Source organism: Emys orbicularis, chromosome 2 (assembly GCF_028017835.1).
Source record: "Emys orbicularis isolate rEmyOrb1 chromosome 2, rEmyOrb1.hap1, whole genome shotgun sequence".
NCBI lineage: Eukaryota > Metazoa > Chordata > Testudines > Emydidae > Emys > Emys orbicularis.
Window position 1 is genome coordinate 43,384,175 of NC_088684.1, and position 24,949 is coordinate 43,409,123.

General features: G+C 41.3%; 1 protein-coding gene across 1 annotated transcript in view; it reads right to left on the reverse strand.

Moving 5' to 3' along the window:
* Positions 1-550: 550 nt before the first annotated feature.
* The window catches only part of DPY19L4 (dpy-19 like 4), a 51,404-nt gene continuing 27,005 nt past the window's right edge, over positions 551-24,949 (reverse strand). The window contains exons 13-19 of the mRNA XM_065399506.1: positions 23,064-23,183; positions 22,010-22,130; positions 20,651-20,707; positions 17,900-17,982; positions 12,709-12,841; positions 9,333-9,491; positions 551-715 (exon numbers count right to left, since the gene is read on the reverse strand). Coding sequence (XP_065255578.1) covers positions 551-715; positions 9,333-9,491; positions 12,709-12,841; positions 17,900-17,982; positions 20,651-20,707; positions 22,010-22,130; positions 23,064-23,183 — 838 coding nt within the window. The remainder of the gene's footprint in view (positions 716-9,332; positions 9,492-12,708; positions 12,842-17,899; positions 17,983-20,650; positions 20,708-22,009; positions 22,131-23,063; positions 23,184-24,949) is intronic.

Here is a 24,949-nt window from a genome sequence, read left to right on the forward strand (position 1 = left end):
CACCCAGAAAATGTTTGAATGTGTGTGTAATAGTAATGCACATAGTTAAAGACAGTCCTATTAACAGAAAATCAAACTATTTGCATGGTCTCTTTGTTGGGACACTTTGATGGTTTCAAATGCTAGAAAATGAAAGCTGTATAACAACTTGAATTTAAATCACGCCCAAATGTCTGAATGTTTTCTGTATTTTCCAAAGTAGGTCCATCTAGAAGTTATTTAATTATTTCTTGTAATATTTAAGTTAGACATTTTATTTCCATGAAAATTAGGATGATTCAAAATGGGGAAAACTGGAAAGACAAATGTAAGAATTACGGAAGACGGTCACACTTTGTAGAGACTGTAAAAATTGACTAGTGCTCACATTTCCTTACAGGATGGTACTCTGGCTTGTTGAGCTGTAGTCCACAGAGTTCCAGTTTGGTAAACTAACAGAATGAGCATTCTGCATGCTCCCACTTCGATCTGCAAAAAAGCCACTTTTAAAATAGAAACTCCTATTAATTCCATACATGGTCAATCTTCAAAAAGAAGTCTCCATGATTTTTCAAGATTGGAAGGATATCACAGTGTTGATTTTATACACAAAGTAGGATCTGTTCCAGTATACCCGAGTAAAATAATTCACATATGGAGAATAGTTCATTTTGATCTCATGACAAAATCGTCCATATTTAGAATAGGCATAACTGTCACCTTCGTCACAAACCACCTATCAGAGGAGAAGAAATTTGTTAAGAGAAATCTAAACACAGAACATATAATTAATTTTTCATTTCTATATTATACAATTCCAATAGAGATAACGCAAATATACATAAGTGGCAGAAAACATTTTCCCCTATACTTTGGGTGTTTTTTTTTAAACTTAATGCCTGTGAATTGATTAATGCTAGTGCTAGATTAATACCCCTGAAAACAAAAATCCTCTATAAGATAGAAGTAGAAAGCATGAGCAGCACAATGCAAAGTTATCCACATCACCCTGTCAACCAACTTCAAATCAGACCTGCAGGGAGCAACTCTGGGGATGAGAAAGAAATTCACTTTCCAAGACCAATTAATTCATTGACCCCCTTGCAGAGACTGAAAACATGGGTGTCAATTACCACAGCCCACAAAAGCTTATGCCCAAATAAATTTGTTAGTCTCTAAGGTGCCACAAGTACTCCTCGTTCTTTTCACAGCCATGAAGTTGATTCAAACCAGTCAGCCTAAAGGCAAAAGGCTTCACATCTCATTATCCATTCCTTAAGCCATCTAGCCTGCCCTTTTCTTCTTTAATACAGCCCTGTTTTACACACACATCTATAGCATTGACTATATTGAGCAAAGAGTTACAGAAACCCGCTGTCTTTCCTGTTAATTTGGGGATAAGTGAACGCCTCACTCTCAAATTACTGACACAAAGTTAATTAGAAATAACTGTTGACTAAGGCCATGTCTACATTACAAAATTATGTCAACCTAACTTATGTCAGCACACAGCCATAGCAGTTATTAAAATTGCTTGTGTGCACACACTTGGCTCCTTGTGTTGGCGGTGTGGGTCCTCACCAGGAACATTTGCATTGATTGCATTGTCAGTGTGGGGCATTGTAGGATGGCTCCTGGAAGCGAGAAACAGTCAGTGTAAGCAACGCAGTGTCTGCACTGACACTGCGTTGACCTAATTACACTGACCATAACTCTACACTGTTTGGAGAGGCGGTGTTACTGGTGTAGAGGCACTTATGTCGGCAGGAGCCAAATTTAAATGAATACACTTCCAGAGCTAGGTCGATGAAAGCAGCTTATGTTGACCTAACCATGTAGTGTAAACCAGGCCTGAGACTGAAACTATCAATAGTTTTTAAATATTACTTAAACAGAAAACTTTGAGACACACTTGTATACTAGTAAATCAGTTTATTTCTAATTAGCTATGAGAATAGACTATCACAACTTTTTAAAAACATGGTTCTACCATGATTTATTCCTATCACGTTGGCCAGTCAAGCCATTTCAAATAGTTTTCTGCTGCATAAATGTTTAAACTGAGTCTCCAGCATAATGTGGACCTGTAAATATTCAACAAGTCAGAGAAATTTAAGGGGTGTAAGGTAAAGGGAAATAAAAAGTACAACTCTGCAGAGAAGTTCCTCTTCCTCTTCTTGCTTGCAATAGCCAAGGATTAGGTAAATCAATCCTGAACCTACAACAGGAGTAGGCAACCTTTCAGAAGCGGTGTGCCGAGTCTTCATTTACTTACTTTAATTTAAGGTTTCGCGTGCCGGTAATACATTTTAACGTTTTTTAGAAGGTCTCTCTCTATAAGTCTATATATTATATAACTAAACTATTGTTGTATGTAAAGTAAACAAGGTTTTCAAAATATTTAAGAAGCTTCATTTAAAATTAAATTAAAATGCTGATCTTATGCCACCAGCCTGCTCAGCTCACTGCCAGCCTGGCGTTCTGTTCACCTAGGCCAGCAGCGGGCTGAGTGGGGCCTGACCTCTGAAGCCCCCCACACCCCCAGAAAGGTGGGTGTGGGGGACTTCAGAGGTCAGGGCAGAGGGCTGGGGGTGTGTGGAGGTGCAGGGCAGAAGGCTGGCGGTGTGGGGGGCTTCAGAGGTCAGGGCAGAGGGCTGGGGGTGTGTGGAGGTGCAGGGCAGAAGGCTGGGGGTGTGGGGGGCTTCAGAGGTCAGGGCAGAGGGCTGGGGGTGTGGGGGGGTGCAGGGCAGAAGGCTGGCGGTGTGGGGGGCTTCAGAGGTCAGGGCAGAGGGCTGGGGGTGTGTGGAGGTGCAGGGCAGAAGGCTGGGGGTGTGGGGGGCTTCAGAGGTCAGGGCAGAGGGCTGGGGGTGTGGGGGGGTGCAGGGCAGAAGGCTGGGGGTGTGGGGGGCTTTAGAGGTCAGAGCAGAGGGCTGGAGGGGTGTGGGGGGTGCAGGGCAGAAGGCTGGGGGTGTGGGGGGGTGCAGTGCAGAAGGCTGGGGGTGGGGTGGGTTAGGGCAGAGGGCTGGGTGTTGGGGGGGAGGGCAGAGGGCTGGGGTGTGTGTGGAGGTGCAGGGCAGAAGGCTGGGTGTGGGAGGGGTGGCAGGGCAGAGGGCTGGGGTGCTCGGCTCGTGGGGGTGCTCCCAGCCCCCTGCCCTGAGCGACTCATGGCAGGGGGCTGGAAGGGATATGTCCTGTTCCACCCCCTGCCCCAAGGCCCTGTCCCTACCTCTTCTCTGCCTCCTTTACCCAGGGCCGGCTTTAGCAACGGGCCGCGGGGCTGCCGCGCGCCGGCTGGAGCTCCGGCCGGGAGAGCGGGGCCGCGGGGCTTTTGCGGAGCAGCCACGCTGCCACTCCTCCCCCACTCCCTTTGCAAGGGCCGGCACAGGGAAGGAGAGGAGGAGGGGCAGGAAAGCAGGCTGCACCACGGCTGGGGGAAGAAGCGGGGGAGCTTGGCTGCTGCAGGACAAAGCTTCTGCCTCCTGCCCCCGCAGGGGAGACCGGTGGGCGGGGGGGCTGAGTGAGGCTGGGGGTCGGAACCACGGCAGGCAGCCGCGTGCCATTCAAAAATCGGCTCGCGTGCCGTGTTTGGCACGCGTGCCGTAGGTTGCCGACCCATGACCTACAACCTCATACAATTTAAAAACCATCTAAAAAATTTAACAGGGCCACTGAAAAAAAGTCAGATTCTTCATTTTGCACAATTCTATGATTTTTTTGCCTTCTCATTCACAAACGTACCATAAATCAAACAACCCTGCTTGCTCTTTGGCCACCTGGTCAAGAAATCATTGAGTCACTTTATTACTTCATATATTTGCATTCCTGGCAATGAAGAGTTTATAGTCAAAGAATAAGAAAAAGTGAATGTAAGATAAGATGTCGGATAACAGTTCAGATAAGGGAAGATGTGGAAATTACTGTGATCAGAAGATCCTGCAAAAGGACTACTGAAGAAATGGGATTTAGGAAAAGATTTGAAAAAGAAAGGTGCTTGACAGATGAACACAGGAGAGTTGTTAACCAGCAGAGGGTGAAGGTGTGCAGCTGAAATCTGGTCTATAGTTAAAAGTTAAGCCAACTAAACACTGGTGTAGACACAAGTAGGCCAATAGAATAATTATTTTGCCAACCTAGCTACCGCTGCTTGGGGAGGTGGATTACCTATGCTGATGGAAAAGCCCCTTCCCCATTGCTGTAGGAAGCACCTACACTATGGTGCTGCAACCCTGTAGCTGTAGACATGGCCTGAGAGCCGGAAGAGAAGAAAGAACAATTAGAGAAAAGGATTAGGTGGGGCATAGGGAGCGAGACAGGAAGTAAGAGAAAATGGAAACAGAGATGAAGATGGGGGCAAGATCACATAGAAACTTGAAGGTGAGGGTAAGGAGCTTGCATCTGATGAAGTAAGTGAGGAAGCAAATAAAGGGATTCAAAAAGGAACAACATGATAGTCTGACGCCAGTGCTAGGAGAGAAAACAGATTGTAACATGGACAGTGGTTTTACAGTGAAGGAAAGGAAAGGAAAGGAAAGGAAAGGAAAGATTTTGGTGATATTAAAAATGAAGAACTAACAGGACTTAGCAAAAGACAGGAGAAGTGGGAAATGATGAGAGAAAAATCAAAGATGACCCCAGAATATGAAGCCTGGGAGATAGGGAGGACAGTGAATTTGTCACTGATAGAGAAGGAAAGGATTAGAACAACAGATAAAACATTAAGTGTTGGGAAGACTGAATTTGAAGTGTCTGAGTAGCTCAAAAAATAAGAATGGCCATACTTTGTCCAACCAATGGTTCATCTAGCCCAGTATCCTGTCTTCCGATAGCAGCCAGTGCCAGATGCTTCTGAGGGAATGAACAGAACAGGGCAATTATTGAGTCACAGTCAATCCCTCAAGGTCAAGTATGATTTCTTTCACAGGTTTTATTTTTTATGGGTCCTTTGGTGTCCAATCCTTAAGCCGCAGGCTCATTAACAGAAATTGCAGATAGTGTTGGAAGTCAGCGTTGGGCCACGATTGCTGCGTGACAGTCATCTGTCCTTTCTTTTCTGGCATTTTTCTGTAACCAGGGCAAGGTGACTTTCCTCAAAAATGGATGTTCCTTCACGGACAAATCTTCGCCAGTTAATCCTATCCTGGGCTACGGTCTCCCAGTGTGTGGTGTCGATGCCACAGCATCTTGAGGATGTCTCCAACGCGTTTCTTTTGGCCTCCCCATTTCCTTTCCCCTTTGGTAAGTTGGGCGTACAGCAATTATTTTGGTAAGCATACATCAGGCATGCGAACACAATGCCCACTCCACCTCAGCTGGTGCTGGATAATCAGGGCCTCAACGCTGAAGATGTTGGCCTCTGTGAGGACACTGACATTAGTGCAGCAATCCTCCCACTTTATGTTTAGGATCTTCCGAAGAAAGTGCTGGTGCTGGTGTTTCAGGTTTTTCAGGTGTTTTCTATAAGTCATGCAAGTTTCACAAACATAGAAGAGAGTTGGGATTATCACCGCTTTATAAACTAAAAGTCTTGTGTGTGTTCTGATGTTGTGACTGTTGAACACCCAGCAAGACAGTCTGCAAAAGGCAAGGCTGGCACAGCAGATTCTGTGCTGAATCTTGACGTCTATGTCTGCTCTCTATGAGAGATGGCTGCCAAGATAAACAAACTATTCTACATTTTCCAGTTCTTCTCTGTCAATGTAGATCTTCCTTGCTGGGTCTGATGATTGACCAGGAGCTGGCTGTTGAAGAACTTTTGTTTTGCTGATATTCAGAGTTAGCCCTAGGCTTTTGTAAGCTTCAGAGAAGCAATTAAGGGCTGTTTGTAGATCCTCCTTTGAGTGTGAAACTACAGCATAATCATCTGCATATTGGAGTTCGGTTATTGTTGCTGATATTACTTTAGTTCTGTCACGGAGACAATAAAGATTGAAAAGGTTGCCGTCAGTCTGACATTGGATGCCAATGCCTTGTGGTAGATGGTATTGGGTTAACGTTGTCATAGTTGCTAAGAAAATGGAGAAAAGGGTGGGTGCCAGTACAGAACCTTGTTTTACGCCAGTTTGGATGACAAAGGGCTCAGAGGTAGAGCCACTGCACAGCATGGAGGCAGTCATCTGGTCATGAAGGAGTCTTAGAATGGTGATAAATTTGCTTGGGCAGCCAAACTTTGACATGATTTTCCACAGAGCCTCATGGTTAACAGAGTCAAAGGCTTTGGTCCGATCGATAAAGGCCATATACAGCTTCTGGTGTTGTTCTTGATATTTTTTCTGGATCTGCCTGGCTGCGAAAATCATGTTGGTGGTGCCTTGTGATGGCCTGAAGCCATATTGGGACTCTGGAAATACTTCCTCTGCAAGAGGGTGCAGGGATTCAGTAAAATTCTAGCAAGAATCTTCCCAGCACTGGAGAGGAGAGCAATGCCTCGACAGTTGCCACAGTTGGCCCTATCTCTCTTTTTGAAAATCGTGAGTGCTCCATCCCTGGTAGTCTAGTCCCAGCTTCTGCCAGTCAGAGGTTTAGGGACACTCAGAGCATGGGGTTGCATCCCTGACCACGTTGGCTAATAGCCATTGATAGACTTATCCTCTATGACCTTATCTAATTCTTTTTCAAACCCAGTTATACCTTTGGCCTTCAAAACATCCCCTCACCATGATTCTACAGGTTGACTATGTGTTGTGAGAAGAAGGAATTCTTTATATTTGTTTTTAAACCTGCTGCCTATTAATTTAATTGGGTGACCCTTTGTACCATGTTAAGGGTTAAATAACACTCTCTATTCACTTTCTCCACACCATTCATGATTTTATAGACCTCTATCGGATCCTTCCTTAGTCATCTCTTTTCTAAGCTGAACAGTCACAAACTTTTTAATCTCTCCTCGTATGCAAGCTGTTTCAGACCCCTTTTAGTATCAAAAGCTTTACATGTGATACATCATAAAATGAATATGAAACCAGTGAGGCAAATCCAGCATGATTTTTTATGAGATTTTCTCCTCATGTTTCATTTGCCAGTATATATACTCCTTGCCGCCTCATGCCAATAAAGCAAGTCACACCATCAAGCAATCATAGTTTTAGAATCTTTTTGTGCCGCAGAATGATCATAGCAATTTTTTTCCTTTTTATGTGGGTAGAGAGTCACCCCATAATATTAATTCTATATGCTGGCAATCTTGGACTATTCTTCATTTTGAAACTGGACTATTGCCATTATCTTGGGTATTTCCCTTTGGAAGGTGACTTTGTCTTCTCTAATATCCCTCTAGGTCCTGCATAAATCAAAAAGTAATGTTTATAATACTTAACATAAATGAAGTAGAGCTTGTATCTTTTTCCAAGAATGCAATGCAATATTAGAAAGAGACAAAGTTTATATATATTTTCCCTATTTAAAAATATAGGCGTCAAAATGAGAAATGACAGTAGTAATCCTCCTCTTAGCCTTGACCAAGTTTGTCTCCATCATACACACAAGTGGATTGGAATCTCTGTCCAGGCCAATACCTACTAAACTGATTCTTAACTTTCTTGGGAAAGCCAATATAGAGACAATCTTTCAAACTACTACCCTGTCTACAACCTCCTCTTCCTATGCAAAATCAATTAGAAGATGGAGACAAATGTCAGCATCATATATCACTGCTAACATCCCAGACTCCTCACTATCAGTCTTCAGACTAAGATACTGCATGGAGATGTCTTTAGTAGCCACTGATGATCTTCTTATGGTTCTTGATAAAGACCAAATGTCATTCCTTATACAATCAGCCTTTCTGCAGCCTGTGGCAGTTAATCACATGGTGTTGTTGACACATTTGTAAGACTTAGCTGGAGTGAATGGGGCAGAAATATGATGGGTTTTAATCATTCCTCTAAATAGACCCAGAGAGCTGTAGTAGGCAGTTGTCCTCATCTCTGACCGTTCTCACATGCAGAATTTGAGAGAGACTAATTCAGACTCTGCCTCCTCTTCAATCTTTATAGGAAATCCCTTGGTGAGATGCCATGTGCATGGCTGGCATCAATGAATGCATGACACTCAGTTTCCTTCCTTCTTCTCAACAAACAGTATTAACAGTTACAAAGATCTCTTAGTGATTTAAAGGGATTAGTACTGAGATGAAGAGTGTCTGGCTTAAACTGAAACCTGTGAGACTGAAGTAATATACACCTCTACCTCGATATAAAGCTGTCCTCGGGAGCCAAAAAATCTTATTGCGTTATAGGTAAAACTGCGTTATATTGAACTTGCTTTGATCCGCCGGAGTGTGCAGCCCCGCCTGCACCTGGAGCACTGCTTTACCGCGTTATATCAGAATTCATGTTATATCAGGTCGCGTTATATCGGGGTAGAGGTGTACTTCAAAATGTCAATGATGCTAACTTCTCTCTTTATTCACAGTAGTATGAAGTCTCAGTCTTATTGGACTCATTGCAAATCTTGGACACCCGGGCAGCAAGAGTGGCAAGAAATGCTTGCTTTCACTGCCAACTTGTCAGTAAACTATGTCCTTTCCTCTCAAAGATGCACTCACTGTGATCCATGCATTTGTATCTTCTGAGTCAAAGCCTGATCCTTTTCAGAGCAAGTTGTAAGACTCACTTTTTGGAAAGACTTCTCACTGAAACTGAAGACATGACTAGCCACTAACTCCCTCTAACTCCACCCCCACCCCCAAAATAAACCAAAACCAAGCCCTACCAACAGAGTAAGCAAGAGTTACTAAACCTGGAAAAGGCAAAAAGCAGACTCCAGTATGAAGAAGTCTAAGCAGATTTTAATTCCCTATTTGGTGCTCATACTTCACAGTGGTATCTAAGGGCTTGTTTACCTAAATCATTGTAACTACCATATTTTAAATACCTAGTGTAGATGGAATAAGTTTATTGTAATATGTTAGCTGGTAGAGGTGATCAAGTTAATGCGTTACAATACAACTTTTCTCGGTCTGCACTAGGGTTTTTAAACGTTTTAAAAATAGTCGAGATATGCCTAAAAGGACATACTCTACAGAACCTATTTTAGATATAAAAATAATTTAATTGTATAGGCTTAGATATTTAATGACTGGTGGCAACACAGTTAGGTGCCAACATATCAGAAGGGATTACTCAGCAGGGCTAAGGAACAACCTGGGGGAAAGATCATATGTTTCAAAAAATTCAAAAAGAAGGGTGTTTTCAAAACAAAAGCTTAAGATTCACTAAGATATTTATCAATTCCAGACTGCATGCTAACTGTAACTGGCAAAACAAGTATTCCTGTGGCATTAATTTCATTTTTCTTTAAATTTAACTAATTACTTTATTCATTCAAACATTTGACTTTTTCCAGGTGATACTTACATGGCCATTAGCAATATCCAGTAAGTCTTTAACCCTACATCCTTTCACAGGTCCAACCTCATTGCAAATTGAATCCTCTATAATTAGGTAGGTGGCTTTGTAGGATGTGAGTATCTTATAAATATCCTCGGCAGACCTTTTTGAATAGATCTGATAAATCTGTAGATTAGAAAATATTTAATACAAATTGAAACCATGGAAAATTAAATGCATATTAAATACATTGGGTAATTGGGAATAAGAAGTTACATATACATCAAATTATAAAAAGGCAGTTATTTAAAAAATATAATTGTATAAATTTGCTACTCAATACATTTCCAGAAATATCTAAGGGTAAAATATGTTTTTGTAAGTGAAATGGATTTCTGGAGACTAGTCATAAGGTTTAAAGTCTCTGGTGCACTAGACATTTGTCGAGAGTATTTAGCAACCATGGATTACAAGCACTGGTATATGATACTACAGGATTTCATGAATAACGCTTCAGGCTTCTGTGACTGGTTCTCAAGATAAGGAGGAGGAATCTTAAAAGATGAGCCCCAGTGTCAGTCCTTTAGTGGGCTAGTATTTTTAGCTTATGACAACTGTGGACAGCAAAAGCTCCATAGCTGGTAAGACCATGGGGAGCTGAATGGGAGATGATGTAGACTCTGCTATAGTTGAGGTCTTGGGCTGCTAACCTGGTAAAATTGCCCTAAGAGGTTGGGAAATCCTGTTTTAACAGCCTTTCCTTCCACAGCAGAACTTTGAAAATCTATTTCCACTCTGCTCCCAGCTCAGCCCATCCTCCCACCTCAACTCAAATACACTTAATTTCTTCATCTTCACATTTGGGCTATTTATTCTTCTAATGAAGGAGAAGACATATGGTTCACTCTGGAGTCTGTCACATGCTTCTGAAGTCCGCTGGTGAGTTCCTAGAGAGTGATGAGACACTGCTACTCTCCTGCTATACTTTTGCATCACCCTCAAACAGGGAATGAGGAACCTATTTAGAGTTCTGATCTCAATTTCCTTGCAGAGTAGTCCCTGTGGTAATAGCAGGTGATCGGACAAGTCCTTCTAAACAGAAAACTTGGAACACTTTTTTACCTTTCATGGCTGCATTGATATTCTGCACCAGCTACTGACCACTACTACGGAAGTGCACTGCTAAAAGACTTTGGAAATGTCTGCTTAGATTCTGTTTTTTGGTGTCAGGAGATCTCATTGGAGATCAACAGGCAAGAGAGGAATGGAAGGAAAAATAAGCCAAAGGGCATCTAAAATCATGTGAGGCAGTCGATTCTTGTTAAAAAAATAACATTACTGGCAAAATGCAGTTTCTAAAGTTGTGCTGAGACTCAGGCCTGGTCTACACCTAAAACTTAGGTCGACCTAGCTACATCACTCACAGATGTGAAAATTTCACACCCCTCAGAGACATAGGTAAGCCAACCTAACACATGGTATAGACACCAGTAGGTCGACAGAAGAATTCTGAGCTATCACCTCACAGCGGGGTGGATTTACTATAGCGACGGAAAAACCCCTGCTGTCGCTGTAGCAAGGGTCTACCCTACAGTGGCATAGCTGCAGCTGTGCTGCTGTGGCATTTGCAGTGTAAACATACCCTCAGTATTTACTGGTCATGAGAAGACAGAAGGTAACAGTGTCAAGGCGTCAAACCCAGTAAAATAAGAAATTCTCTCTCCTCAATCAACCACCTAACTCTTAATTCTCCAATTTATTTTTTTGTTGTATTCTCAAACAAGACTGCCTGGCAACAAAATGATTTCTAGTGTCATTCAGGCCTACCGACGTTTCACTATTCTGAAGCCAATTGTTTACATAGTATCCTCGGAGTCCTGGAATACAACACAATTCCAGCACGGATGGTCAAAGTAGATGTCAATTCTGCTCCATGGTTCAGTTAAGTAGCAAAACATCTTAATTGAAAGATGTTTATCTCAGACTCCAGTGATGCAGGTCTGTTTCTGCCCATGAATTCAACTGGTAGCCCAGAACCATGTCAGAATCCAGAAAGTTAGCTCTTCACTTCTGCATTTTTATAATGATCCGAAAAACCTCTCTTGCAATCAAGGGAAATTAATTCATGGGATATGGAGGTGAATACATAAATGAGGACACACTGTATACTACAATACTAGAAAGTGTGCTAAATTCAGTGACTTTACTAGGTCTGAATATTAAATGATTCTAGATGGGGAGAAATTATAATCCTACATAGGTGCAGGAAAAATTAAATCACTATAATCTAAATTAAATGGGTCCCAAGAATTTGACCTATCTTGTATTTACCAAATAACCAGACACATCACATACATATACATACAATACCAGTATACAAAAAGTGAGATTTTTACTGTTTTGGAAATGAGTTAATATTATTTTGCACTCCTGTGTACCCATTCATGGGAGGACTTTAGAGCAATTATACCAGTGGGTCCAACTTGAGACACAGAGGGTTATTTTGACTCTTCCCTCTTCCTCATCCAAACATCCAGGCATTATGCGAGTCCTGCAACTTCTTTTAAATATTCCTCTTAGTATGCCCAAGATCTGTCCTTTTCTTTCCATCTCCACACCCAAATCTCTCATTCTGGACCTCATTATATCCTGCCTTGATTTACTGCAACATCCTCCTCTTTGGTTTCTCAAACACATACATTGCTCTTCAATCCAGACAAAATGAAGTCACTAAATTTATCTTTCTTGCCCACTGATACGATCACGCTTTTTCAATCTCTCTTCTTGTTCCCCAGCCACTCTTATGTCAAATTTAAGGTTTCTGACACCACCTTCACAGCTCTATAAAACTCTGTCCCTCTTTACTTATCTTCTTTTGTCATACTTCACATTGGCCCCCGATGCCCTTCGCTCAGTGTTCCTGAGTGTTCTTCCACACAGTCTTCTATGCATGGCAAAACCTCCCTGAGCTCATCGGCAAGTCCACAACTCTCCTAACATGTCCCTCTTAAAACCCACTTCTGCCATGTTGCTTATGGTGAATCAAGCTGCCATGTATATTACCCTTCCCCAACCTCTGTCTACTTGTCTATCCTTAGAATGTAAACTCCATTGATATTTAATGTTTGGAAGGCACCTGCCACATGGTGGGCACTAGCATAAATAAATAATAAAAATTCCTCACCCCAGGTGGTCCGGGAAACAAGGGACACGGAGACCTGAACTTGGATCCCATGTTGGAACTCCAATTCCACAAGACCATCAGGTGGCCTTCACTTATCTTCTTTGACATGTATAATTTTCAATGCTCCTACACATATCAAGCACCGCAACTCATTTCCCACATAACGAATGAAGAATGAATCACTGATACCGCAATACATTTTTGGAATCAGATACTCACATTCTCATTTCTTTGTAGAAGATCAACATCATTATATGAAGGTAGACTTGTCACCATCCATCCAGTACACAGCTTAATCAAACCCATTAGCTGTGGACTTCCAGCAAACACAGCAGCAACAGGAGCCTGTCTTCTACAAAAAACAACATCACTTCATGCATTTAAGTACAAGGACATATTTTCTAAAACAATATTTTATATCAATTCTAACACCCAAATGAATCTTATAACCTGCTAAGGTAAAAATTCCAGCTCATGAAGATACCATTATGCATCTAACACATTTAACTGAAATTACTCTTCTTAGCAATCAGCTATGAAGTGGCCTAGTAGCATGATCAAAGTCCTTTGCATTGCTAGGTGGAAGCCCAGGCTTATTAGGAGCATGAGCTGATTAAGAAGGCGTCCTGATGAAGAGAGTGGAGAGAAGGGCTGGCTAACTGCCATTCACTTCTGCATCATTTAATTCATGAAACAGTACTTGGTCCTGAAGGGACTGGGATCCTTGTCTTCTGAGCTGGCAGGAGAATGCTAAGTAGCACACACAGGAATGGGTGGAAGGCGAAGGAGGAAAAGAAATGTGGCAATAACTATAGAAAAAATGAAAACCACAGAACAAGAAAAGAGATGCTACATATTTATATACACCTAGCAGAGCTTCTATAAAAGAAATACAAATTTTTATATAAAGGTAGTTCAAAAGCTATACTCAGAAAATATGTCTCAGTTATTTTACCTACAAGTCCCACCACACAACAAATATTTTTAAATAATCAGATTCATTTTATCATATGTTCTGCCCTGGCAAGGTTTTATTTTATTTGAAGATGTACTGGTAAAAGACATATGTGTTTAGACAACTTGACTATCAAAAAAGGTCACACAAATATTTAACAGGCTCTAGTTCAGTGGTGGGCAACCTGCGGGCCACGAGACAGTTTGTTTACATTGACCGTCCGCAGGCACGTGCCTGTGGACGGTCAATATAAACAAACTGTCTCGCGGCCCGCCAGCGGATGCCAATAAAGATATTCAGTTATGAACTGAAAAATTTCCATTTTCATTAAAAATACAAACAGCTGTAAAAAGTGGTAGTCAGACTGCTCTTTGTTGAGCATATCTCAAAGCAATTCACCATGATTAATTATGTACTTGATGTGTAATATATGCAGGCTAATGCAAAAGTCATTAGGCACTTGGCATGGTTCCACTTGCTGCCATAAAGATCCACGGGGTGACAAATATCCTACACTGCTATTAACAAAAAGAGGAAATTGGTTGGAACATCATAATTATCAACCTAGTCTTTTCTGAAGATGTACAGTTAAAGTCACTAAACTATTTGAACACAAGGGGCCCAATTCTACCCTCAAAGGCACAAGTTCCAGGATCATCAACAGAACAGATGTTGCACTGTGTGAGGGCCAAATAGGGCCTGTAGTTCTCATTGGGAAAGCATTTATTTTTACAGATAAATTATTTTTTCTTCAAGTAAGATTCAGTTGTACTCTCAGTATTTGTTATGACTAAAGCTGCGAGTTTGTGACGGAGGTCACGGATTCCGTGACTTCTGCAGTGGCCAATGCACCTGGCTCAGGGGCAGCTCAGGCACCCCTGCGCCAGGCGCACTGGCCGTTGCTGGGGCAGTCTCAGGCCACCGTGCCCTCAGCAGCAGAGTTTGGGTGTGGGAGGGGGTACAGGGTTGGGATACAGGATGGGGTGAGGTGGGCTCTGGGCGGCACTTACCTGGGTGGCTCCCCGGAAGCGGCGACATCCCCCTTGCTCAGCTGCTAGGCGGAGGCATGGCCAGGCAGCTCTGCACGCTGCCTCCGCCCAGAACACTGGCTTCAGAACTCACATTGGCCGGGAACTGCGGCCAGTGGGAGCTGCCGGGGGTGGGGGTGCCTGCAGGCGGAGGCAATGTGCAGTACTGCCTGGCCACGCCTCTGCCTAGGACAGAGCTGAGCGAGGGGAATGTCACCACTTCTGGGGAGCCCCACAGCCAGGTAAACATCGCCCAGACCCCGCCTCACCCCATCCCATGCCCCAACCCCCTGCCCCCTCCCACACCCAAACTGAGTCTGCTGCTGCTGGGTGGGGGAGGCGTGGAGGCAGGTAGGTAGCGTGCCGGCCCTGCCAACCCTCCCCGCCCCCAGCACGAGCGGGGGTCCCAGGCCGCATGATGTCACCTGCCCGCCCCAGCACCCGGGCTGCCCTCCCACAGCACCTGCGCGGGCCCCGGGCAGGCCCCCCCTCAGTTTTAGTCATGGGTATTTTTAGTAAAAGTCAGGGACAGGTCATGGGCTGTGAATTTTTGTTTACTTCTCGTGACCTGTCTGTGACTTTTACTAAAAATACCCGTGACTAAAACGTAGCCTTAGTTATGACCAACACAGCTAGCCATGGACAAGAACTGACATAGCCTCCTGGTCAAAGTGGAAGTCTTTAACCAACTACATTACATTACTGCTTTACTTAAATCTCTTATTCCCTCCATCAGTAGGGTTGATTCTGCCAATTGCTGAGCACTCTGGCCCTGATTCAGCTAAGAATGTAAGTGGTTATGCACCTTGCAGGATCAAGCCTGATATTTGTCTCCACCAATGTTTTTTGCAAATAGCTATTAGAAAATTAGCATCTAAAGAACTAAGAATATAACATTCACCAACTTAAGTTTTTTACTTGGCGATTAAGATTGGTAACTAAACTATATGAAAGCAAGTCACACACAATGCAAAAGCTGCTTCTGCTCCCACTGAAGTCAATGACAAGTTCCTATTGCTTTTAATGGAAGTAATATCAAGCCCATAATCCCCGTCTTCTTTCTCTTCCCAAACCACATGATCGAGTATGGAGGGAAAACTCAGATTAATAACTGTAGTCTGTAATCTGTCATTTAAATCAGCTTCTGTACCAAATGACTGGAGAATAGCTAATGTGACGCCAATTTTTAAAAAGGGCTCGAGAGGTAATCCTGACAATTATAGGTCAGTAAACCTGACTTCAGTACCAGGCAAACTGGTTGAAACTATGGTAAAGAACAAAGTTGTCAGACACATAGATGAACATAATTTGTTGTGGAAGAGTCAACATGGTTTTTGTAAAGGGAAATCACGCCTCATCAATCTACTAGAATTCTTTGAGAGGGTCAACAAGCATGTGGATAAGGGGAATCCAGTGGATATAGTGTACTTAGATTTTCAGAAAGCCTTTGACAAGGTCCCTCACCAAAGGCTCTTAAGCAAAGTAAGCGGTCATGGGATAAGAGGGAAAGTCTTCTTATGGATTGGTAACTGGTTAAAAGATAGGAAACAAAGGGTAGGTTTTCAGAATGGAGACGGTAAATAGTGGTGTCCCCCAGGGGTCTGTACTGGGCCCAGTCCTTTTCAATATATTCATAAATGATCTGGAAAAAGGGGTAAACAGTGAGGTGGCAAAAATTGCAGATGATACAAAATTGCTCAAGATAGTTAAGTACCAGGCAGACTGCGAAGAGCTACAAAATGCTCTCTCCAAACTGGGTGACTGGGCAACAAAATGGCAGATGAAATTCAATGTTGATAAATGCAAAGTAATGCACATTGGAAAACATAATCCCAACTATACATATAGAATCACAGACTTTAAGGTCAGAAGGGACCATTATGATTGTCTAGTCTGACCTCCTGCACAACGCAGGCCACAAAATCTCACCCACCCACTCCTGTATCAAACCCCTAACCTATCTCTGAGCTATTGAAAACCTCAAATCGTGGTTTAAAGACTTCAAGGTGCAGAGAATCCTCCAGCAAGTGACCCATGCCCCACGCTGCAGAGGAAGGCAAAAACCCCCCAGGGCCTCTGCCAATCTGCCCTGGAGGAAAATTCCTTCCCGACCCCAAATATGGCGATCAGCTAAACCCTGAGCATCTGGGCAAGACTCACTAGCCAGACACCCAGGAAAGAATTCTCTGTAGTAACTCAGATCCCACCCCATCTAACATCCCATCACAGGCCATTGGGCATATTTACCGCTAATAGTCAAAGATCAATTAATTGCCAAAATTAGGCTATCCCATCATACCAGCCCCTCCATAAACTTATCAAGCTTAGTCTTGAAGCCAGATATGTCTTTTGCCCCCACTGCTCCCCTGGGAAGGCTGTTCCAGAACTTCACTCCTCTGATGGTTAGAAACCTTCATCTAATTTAAAGTCTAAACTTCCTGATGGCCAGTTTATATCCATTTGTTCTTTTGTTCTTATAAAATGATGGGGTCTAAATTGGCTGTTACCACTCAAGAAAGAGATCTTGGAGTCACTGTAGATAGTTCTCTGAAAACATCCACTCAATGTGCAGTGGCAGTCAAAAAAGTGAACAGAATGTTGGGAATCATTAAGAAAGGGATAGATAATGTTTTCACCCCTCAGCTCATAGAGAGAGACAGAAATATCATATTGCCTCTATATAAATCCATGGTACGCCCACACCTTGAATACTGCGTGCAGATGTGGTCGCCCCATCTCAAAAAAAGATATACTGGAATGGGAAAAGGTTCAGAAAAGAGCAACAAAAATGATTAGTGGTATGGAACAGCTGCCACATGAGGAGAAATTAAGAAGACTGGGACTTTTCATCTTGGAAAAGAGATGACTAAGGGGGGATATGATTGAGGTCTATAAAATCATGACTGGTGTGGAGAAAGTAAATAAGGAAGCATTATTTACTCCTCCTCATAACACAAGAACTAGGGGTCATCAAATGAAATTAATAGGCAGCAGGTTTAAAACAAACAAACGGAAGTATTTTTTCATACAACGCACAGTCAACCTGTGGAATTCCTTGTCAGAGGATGTTGTGAAGGCAAAGACTACAACAGGGTTCAAAAAAGAACTAGATAAGTTCATGGAGGATAGGTCCATCAATGGCTATTAGCCAGGATGGGCAGGGATGGTGTTCCCAGCCTCTGTTTGCCAGAGGCTGGGAATGGGCGACAGGGGTTGGATCACTTGGTGATTACCTGTTCTGTCCATTCCCTCTGGGGCACCTGGCATTGGCCATTGTCGGAAGACAGGATACTGGGCTAGATGGACCTTTGGTCTGACCCAGTATGGCTGTTCTTATGTCTTATGATAAAATATGCTGTTATTACTCAAAACAAAAATGCCTTGAGCAAAACAAAACAGAGAGATACATCCAGGAACTCACACTTACTTTATCCACATCATGAGTTCTACTGTATCTGAGTCATAAAATTCTTGCAGTTCTGAAAGCTCTGTCATTATCCTAGGAAAATACTGAAGAAAATAAACAGAAGTTTATTACATACCATGGTAAGCCCAATGGGATCTCTCAAACATTGTAACTTTAAATATAGCAATAAGAGTAATCTGTAGTCTTTACAGTCACAAAAGAAATATTGCTACAGATGATCAATTAAAGTCTAATAAAACTGTTCTATATTTTGGTCCAAATTCAATGGTTTAGTACCATAAACTCCAAAGGATTTACACCAGGAGTGAATCTGACCCCTTATATTAAAAAAACAAACAAAACCACAAACTTTTCCCCTTTGGTTTTTGAGACAGTAACTTGAAGCATACAATAGTAAACTAAATCGCAGTTGTCCCTCTACAGAGGGTAATAGTAGGTCTAACAATACTATGTAATTTAATCTAGTAATGCATTTTGTTGAAGTGTCCTTCTGTTCCTCAAATGACCCCAATGCAATTCTCCTCAGTATAAAATTATGGAAGTTTCTGAGAGAAAATTATTATAACATCTGGATCTTTTTAACATTTTGCAACTTTCCCCCCCCTTTCCTTCAGTTCAGTTCTATGGTATAATGACACAAACTTCTTAAACTGGGTATGTAACATATAGAGCCCTCTAGGTGTCCAAACCCTTAAAACAGTTTTGTTAGAACAATTTGAAGTACAGAATTCCCCAGTCAATTGAACAAGTTTTATTTACTGTAAATAGATTTATATCTGACAACATTTTAAAGCCATTATAGCTTCCCAGAGAGCCAATTTAAATGCACTGGCAGCATATGTGAAGTCAGAAGATGTGTAAAGAAAGTCTTACTCTACCGCTATACATACATTGTATCAGAACGTCAATAATAAACCATTTGAATCAGATGTTCATACCTTATCACTAAGGGACCATCGTGATCTAGTCTGATGTCCTGCACATTGCAGGCCACAGAACCTCACCCATCCACTTCTGTAATAAACCCCTAACCTCTGGCTGAGATACTGAAGTCCTCAAATCATGGTTTAAAGACATCAGGTTACAGAGAATTTACCATTTACACGGATTTAAAACTGCAAGTGACCCATACCCCATGTTGCAGAGGAAGGCAAAAAAAACCCTAGGGCAGTGGCTCTCAACCATTCCAGACTACTGTACTCCTTTCAGGAGTCGGATTTGTCTTGCGTACCCTCAAGTTGCACCTCACTTAAAAAAAACTACTTGCTTACAAAACCAGACATAAAAATACAAAATGTCACAGCACGCTATTACTGAAAACTTGCTCACTTTCTCATTTTTACCATATAATTATAAAATAAATCAATTGGAATACAAATACTGTACTACACATCAGTATATAGAGCAATATAAACAAGTCATTCATTGTCTGTATGAAATTTTAGTAAAGCTAGGCAAATGTCTAGATGAATTGATGTACCCCCTGGAAGACTTGTGCATACCCTCGGGGTACGCATACCCCTGATTAAGAACCACTGCCTTAAGGTCTCTGCCAATCTGACCCAAGGGAAAATTCCTTCCCGCTTCCAATATGGTGATCAGTTAGACCCTGAGCATGCGGGCAAGACTCATCAGGCAGATACCTGGGAAAAAATTCTCTGTAGTAACAGAGCCCTCCCTATCTAGTGTCCCATCTCCAGCTGTTGGGGATTTTTGCTACTGGCAGTCGCCGATGGGCCACATGCCATTGTAGGCAGTCCCATCATGCCATTCCCTCCATAAACTTATCGAGCTCAGTCTTGAAGCCAGTTAGGTTTTTTGCCCTCCCTGCTCCCCTTGGAAGGCTGTTCCAGAACTTAACTCCTCGGTTAGAAACCATCACCTAATTTTGAGCCTAAACTCATTGATGGCCAGTTTATATCCATTTGTTCTTGTGTCCATGTCATCTCAGTACAGAGAAGAACTACAACTTTCAGATACTTTTGCCATTTACAAACTTAAATTTTAACAACTATTCACTCTGTAATATGATAACACCCGTTAAAAGAGCAATCTGATTCCTGTATAATGTCTATTTAACAAAAGCTCACTATTGTAATGATTGTTTTGTTTTTGATATTTACATGGCAAGGATTTGTAAACCTTTTAACACTTCCTACCTAAACAAATTGTTTAAAACAATTAAGTATTTAGAAATAGCTTTTCTGAACTATTGCAATATGGAATTGAACTTTTTTTTTAAAATCAGGACACATCTATGTAAGTGCCTAAATGGTATCCTTTATTGTAGTATTTGAACATCTAGACTATTTCTACGTAAGGTTCTAAACTAAGAATTCCATTTCTTGTTGACAGGAGCTTTTCAAATAAAGCACTTGCAACTGCCTTCTGTAATTCTACTTCCAACTTATCTAACTGCCTCTCAGTGAAAACACGCATGGGATGACATACTCTTAAAAATGTTCCAATGTTTTACTTTTGCAATATTTTCTCTGTAGAATCACTTTACTTTATAAATCCAAAATTTAAATGAATGTGTTTGTCTTCAGCCAACAGACTAATGCATGTTTTAATTGCACCAGCCACAATTGTTATGTATCCTTGTACATACAACTATATATGATTTTATTTGCTGTTTTTAAAGAACTGTGTTCACTAGAGCACACTTCACATAGGCACTATCTTCTCTCACCAGCAAGACATTACTTATACTGTGCCTTCAATGAACACTTAAAATACTCTTTTTCTTACCTCTTTCCACAAGCTGAAACCTATTATACTTGGAACTGCCATACTCAGAATGAGAGCCTAGAATATTAAAAAAAAAAAAAAAAAAGATTACTGATTGCTCCTTTATTCCCCACACATGGAATCTGGGATATTTACTGTTTGTGCCTAAAAACTGAGACACAAGGTGGGAGAGGTAATATCTTTTATTGGACCTCATCTCTCTAATATTCTGGGACCAAAACGTATACAACAACACTGCACATCTAAAAGCGGTCAGCTGTAATAGAACGAGTCTCAGACATGAACATTAAACGACATTTGGACAAATTCTGCAGTTCTTAATCAAGCAAAACTCAATATGAACAAACAGGATTTTACTTGATTAAACACTGCAGAATTTGGCTCACTGTAACTTTAGTAGTATTGGGTCTGAATAGTTCATTCTTCAAGTAACAGTGATGAAGTGCATACATGAGCTGGGGAAGGAAGCAAGAGTGAACAGGTTCTCTCTCACTAAGGTGATCAAGAGACAAAGAAAAAAAGAAAGAATGAAAAGTGCAATTCAATTCCCTTTAACCGTATTTATTCTCTCATTCAGAATCCCAGGATTAATACAAAAGAACAGCCTATTATACAGCACAGCAGCATTTCAGCTAATCAACCTTGTCTTGCAAAGAAGGAGTAGTATAACACTCTTTTGGTAATTTCTAGTAATGAATGTATGCAAAGCAATCTATTGACAATTAAAACTGCAGTAGATCAGTTAATTGCAGGCACAAAATAAAACATGAAATAGAAACAAATAGATGTTCTTACATAACCTGGTATCAACTACATTACCACTGGAAGAACTGCCTTGGCAATTCTTACAGAGTACTACTGCTTAGCATTTACATAGCAAGTGACATGTCCAAGGCATTGTACAAACATTCAATAAATAATTATTCCTCAGAGCACCCTTGAATCAGGTAACTGGATATGATTCCCATTTTATGGAATGGTAAAATGTGGCAGAAAAGAGATGTGATTTACCCAAGGCCACTCATCACATCAGTGGTAGAGCTGGGATTACAACAGAAGTGGTCCTGATTCCCACTGCAGCATTTATCCCTCTTAAACCCTGATTAGAGGCTGTAGCATAAACATGAGCAGACAAATGGTCTCAACAAACCTTATATGAATAATTCCAGCTATTGTTTAGTTTGACAATTTTTCAATCTTTCCCAACAATTAAATATACATTTGTCCAGGCTGCCCTATTTTTCTAACCTTAAATGTTTCTTTAGAATTCTCAATTCCTCATCACTTATAAAAGAGATGTACTCATTAGCTATAACAACTACCACCAATGGCTAAAAATGACTGGTAATGATGACTCACCAGCAATATTGGGTGTACAGCTCTCAGTCGAAGCCATTTGAAAAGCGTCATCCAAAGCTCAGGGGAGCATACACCAAATGCTGCAAGCATACACATATAGGGAGTCCACAGGTACTTTATGCTGGGAAACACCACAAAAATCCAAAGATGAGACATTGCACAGATTGTATTCAGACTCCAGACACAAACACACACCTGACTCTAAAATGTATTTGGCTAACAGTCTGGAAAATGCCATTGTTCTAGTCTAAACAGCATTACATATAGTGTCATAAGAATAAATGTTCAGAATATCTTTTTAAACTGCTTTGCTGTTGCTTGACATGTCAAAACACACATCTGATGATGTTCTAAACAGACAATGAGATGGAGTAGAGGTCTTTTCCATTTCTAGTTTCCATGATACACCATGAATAAGGCCCTACTTAATTTGCAATATTTTGGAAATTGCGGCTCCTGTGATATTAGACTTTCAGTGCAATTTTGACAGTGGGAGCCCCGGCTCCTGACAGCAAATAATTGTGGAAAAGTAATAATGGACCTTATTACCACAAATAGGTCCATTATTACTTTTCCACAATTTTCATGGCTTGTCCACAACTCAGCAGCAATTATTGGACAACCATCCCACGATTCAAGAATGGCCTTAACCATGAACTACCTGGTGCATCAAAAAGTTACATAAGATTTCAATGGAACATAGGAATTTAAAAAGAATGCTAGCACAGCAGCTGAATTTGAAGACCAACGGGGGAATGATTAAAAATTTGTTCCAATTAACTTCTCAGATTTATGCTGGGAAAAACCTAAGAAAATGGGTTCAAGAAACCAAAGACACTTAAGCATAGTCTACTTTTTTTGTTGTTGGAGATATATGGCAAAGCTCACTCACCTATTTCCTAGAGTAATTAGTAGTGTTGTATGTCAAATGGGTTTCAGAGAAGAATGTGGGAGGGGGACAATTTGGACAACTTCTAAAAGGGTGACTAAAGTACCATGACCAGTTAGTAATATTTTGCCACTTTCAAAACAGAAATATCAATATAAAACTTACCCTTCCAACATCATTGCAAGAGAACCCATTAACATTGTGTGGATTACATGATAAGCTATCTCTGGCCTCTCTCCAATTCGGCCATTGTCAAGTGTAATTTTTTCTTTGAGTGGTTCACCACTGCAGTTGGAAGAAAATGAAACAGCATTTATCTCACACAGTGTCTCAAGCTGTGATACCTACAAAAAATTTGACAACAGCTAGGCCACTGGTGTGCTGATACCACTATCTAACATGCTGACCAATATTGTCTTATTGTTTCCTTGTACCCCCTGTCCATCTGTCTGTATTTATCTTCTGTCTCTTGTCTTGTACTCAGATTGTAAGCTCTTTGGGGGCAGGGACTGTCTATGTTCTGTGCTTGTCTGGCTCCATGGCTTGGTCCATGATTAGGGCTCCTAGGCACTACGATAACACAAATAATAAATAACTTTAACAGAGAATCTAATTCAAGAGTAAGAAGGCTTCACACACGTAACTATTCTGCACTCAAGTATGCTGTACTTAAGCTAAACCATGCTTTGTCATATTATTAGCCCAACTACAAGCTGTAAAATCAGTGAAACTGCACCTATGAGGACAGAAAAAAGGATGGAAGACAGTTCAATCTCATCATTACAGATCCTAGTAGTATCAGATTTAGGTTGCTATCTTGCATATATAAAACAAATCCATTCACCAACTTGGAAGGTGAGGGGTGGAATGGGAAGGAATAGATTTTATTCAATCATAAAATTATTTTAAGCTACATCACAATAATAAACTTAATTGTGACAAAATGGAGAACTAAGACTATTAATACTTCACAATCAAAAAATAATTTTTGGACTTTTTTTAGATTTTCCGAAAAAGAGTTTTGTTGGACAAATTGAAGTCACTGCTTGTCACAAAGTTGTCATGATTATTACAAGTGAAAATCAATTTGAAGAATGAGAAAATTAAAACTGACAAAATCATCATGCATCAAAGCTGATTACTTGTTACAAATCTCAGGGGAAACAACTTTCCAATAAATATGGCATAATCTTCATCTTCTAAAAGTCTGACAGATTTTGAAAAATCCACTCTCATCTTTACCCCTCACAAGTGGGAAGCTTGACCTGGCATAGGAGGGAATCTATACCTTTCATTACATTCAGCATAATGTAAACTCTTCAGAAACGAGTAAGGTAATTTTCTAGCACTTAAGATTTCAAAGATAACCTTCTATATTAGGACCTATGCAGTGGTGCCATTCTAAGCCTGCAGACAGTTCCATTGCCTCTTCTACTGTTCACAGTTTTACCAAGCAAAAACAGATTCAAACTAAGGGTATGTTTACACTGTATTCAGGGGATTTGACTGCAGCATGTGTAAGCACACCTGGGTTAGCTTTGAGCTAGCTCACTAAAAATAGCAGTGTAGCTGCAACAGCACAAGTGGTGCTATGAGCTAGACACTTGAGTGTGTACCCAGGCGGGCTTGTACTCTGGTGGCTAACCCATGCAACTGCCTGCCCTGCCCTGATTTCAGTGCTATTTTTAGTGAGCTATCTCAATCAAAGCAAGCTCAAGTATGCCTACATCTGCTGCAATCACACACACACACACGCGCGCGCGCAGTGAAGCCATACTCAAAGAGGACACTAGTCAGTTTCATTGGTTCTTTTCAGAATCCTGTGGGCCACAGTGAAACAAAGGAATCAAGTCAGTTTTACTCTACTGCTTGGCTCTCAGCAGCAGAAGACGCAGGCACTCATAACAGGAGATCAAGGCCAAAAAAGACAGAGGAGAGGCCGACTACTGGAGATCCTCTCCATTCCTCCACCTTATTCATGGCAGCCAGGAGGTTGTGGTGAAGACAAATACTAGAGAAACATAAATCCTCTTGCAGCAGAAACACACTAG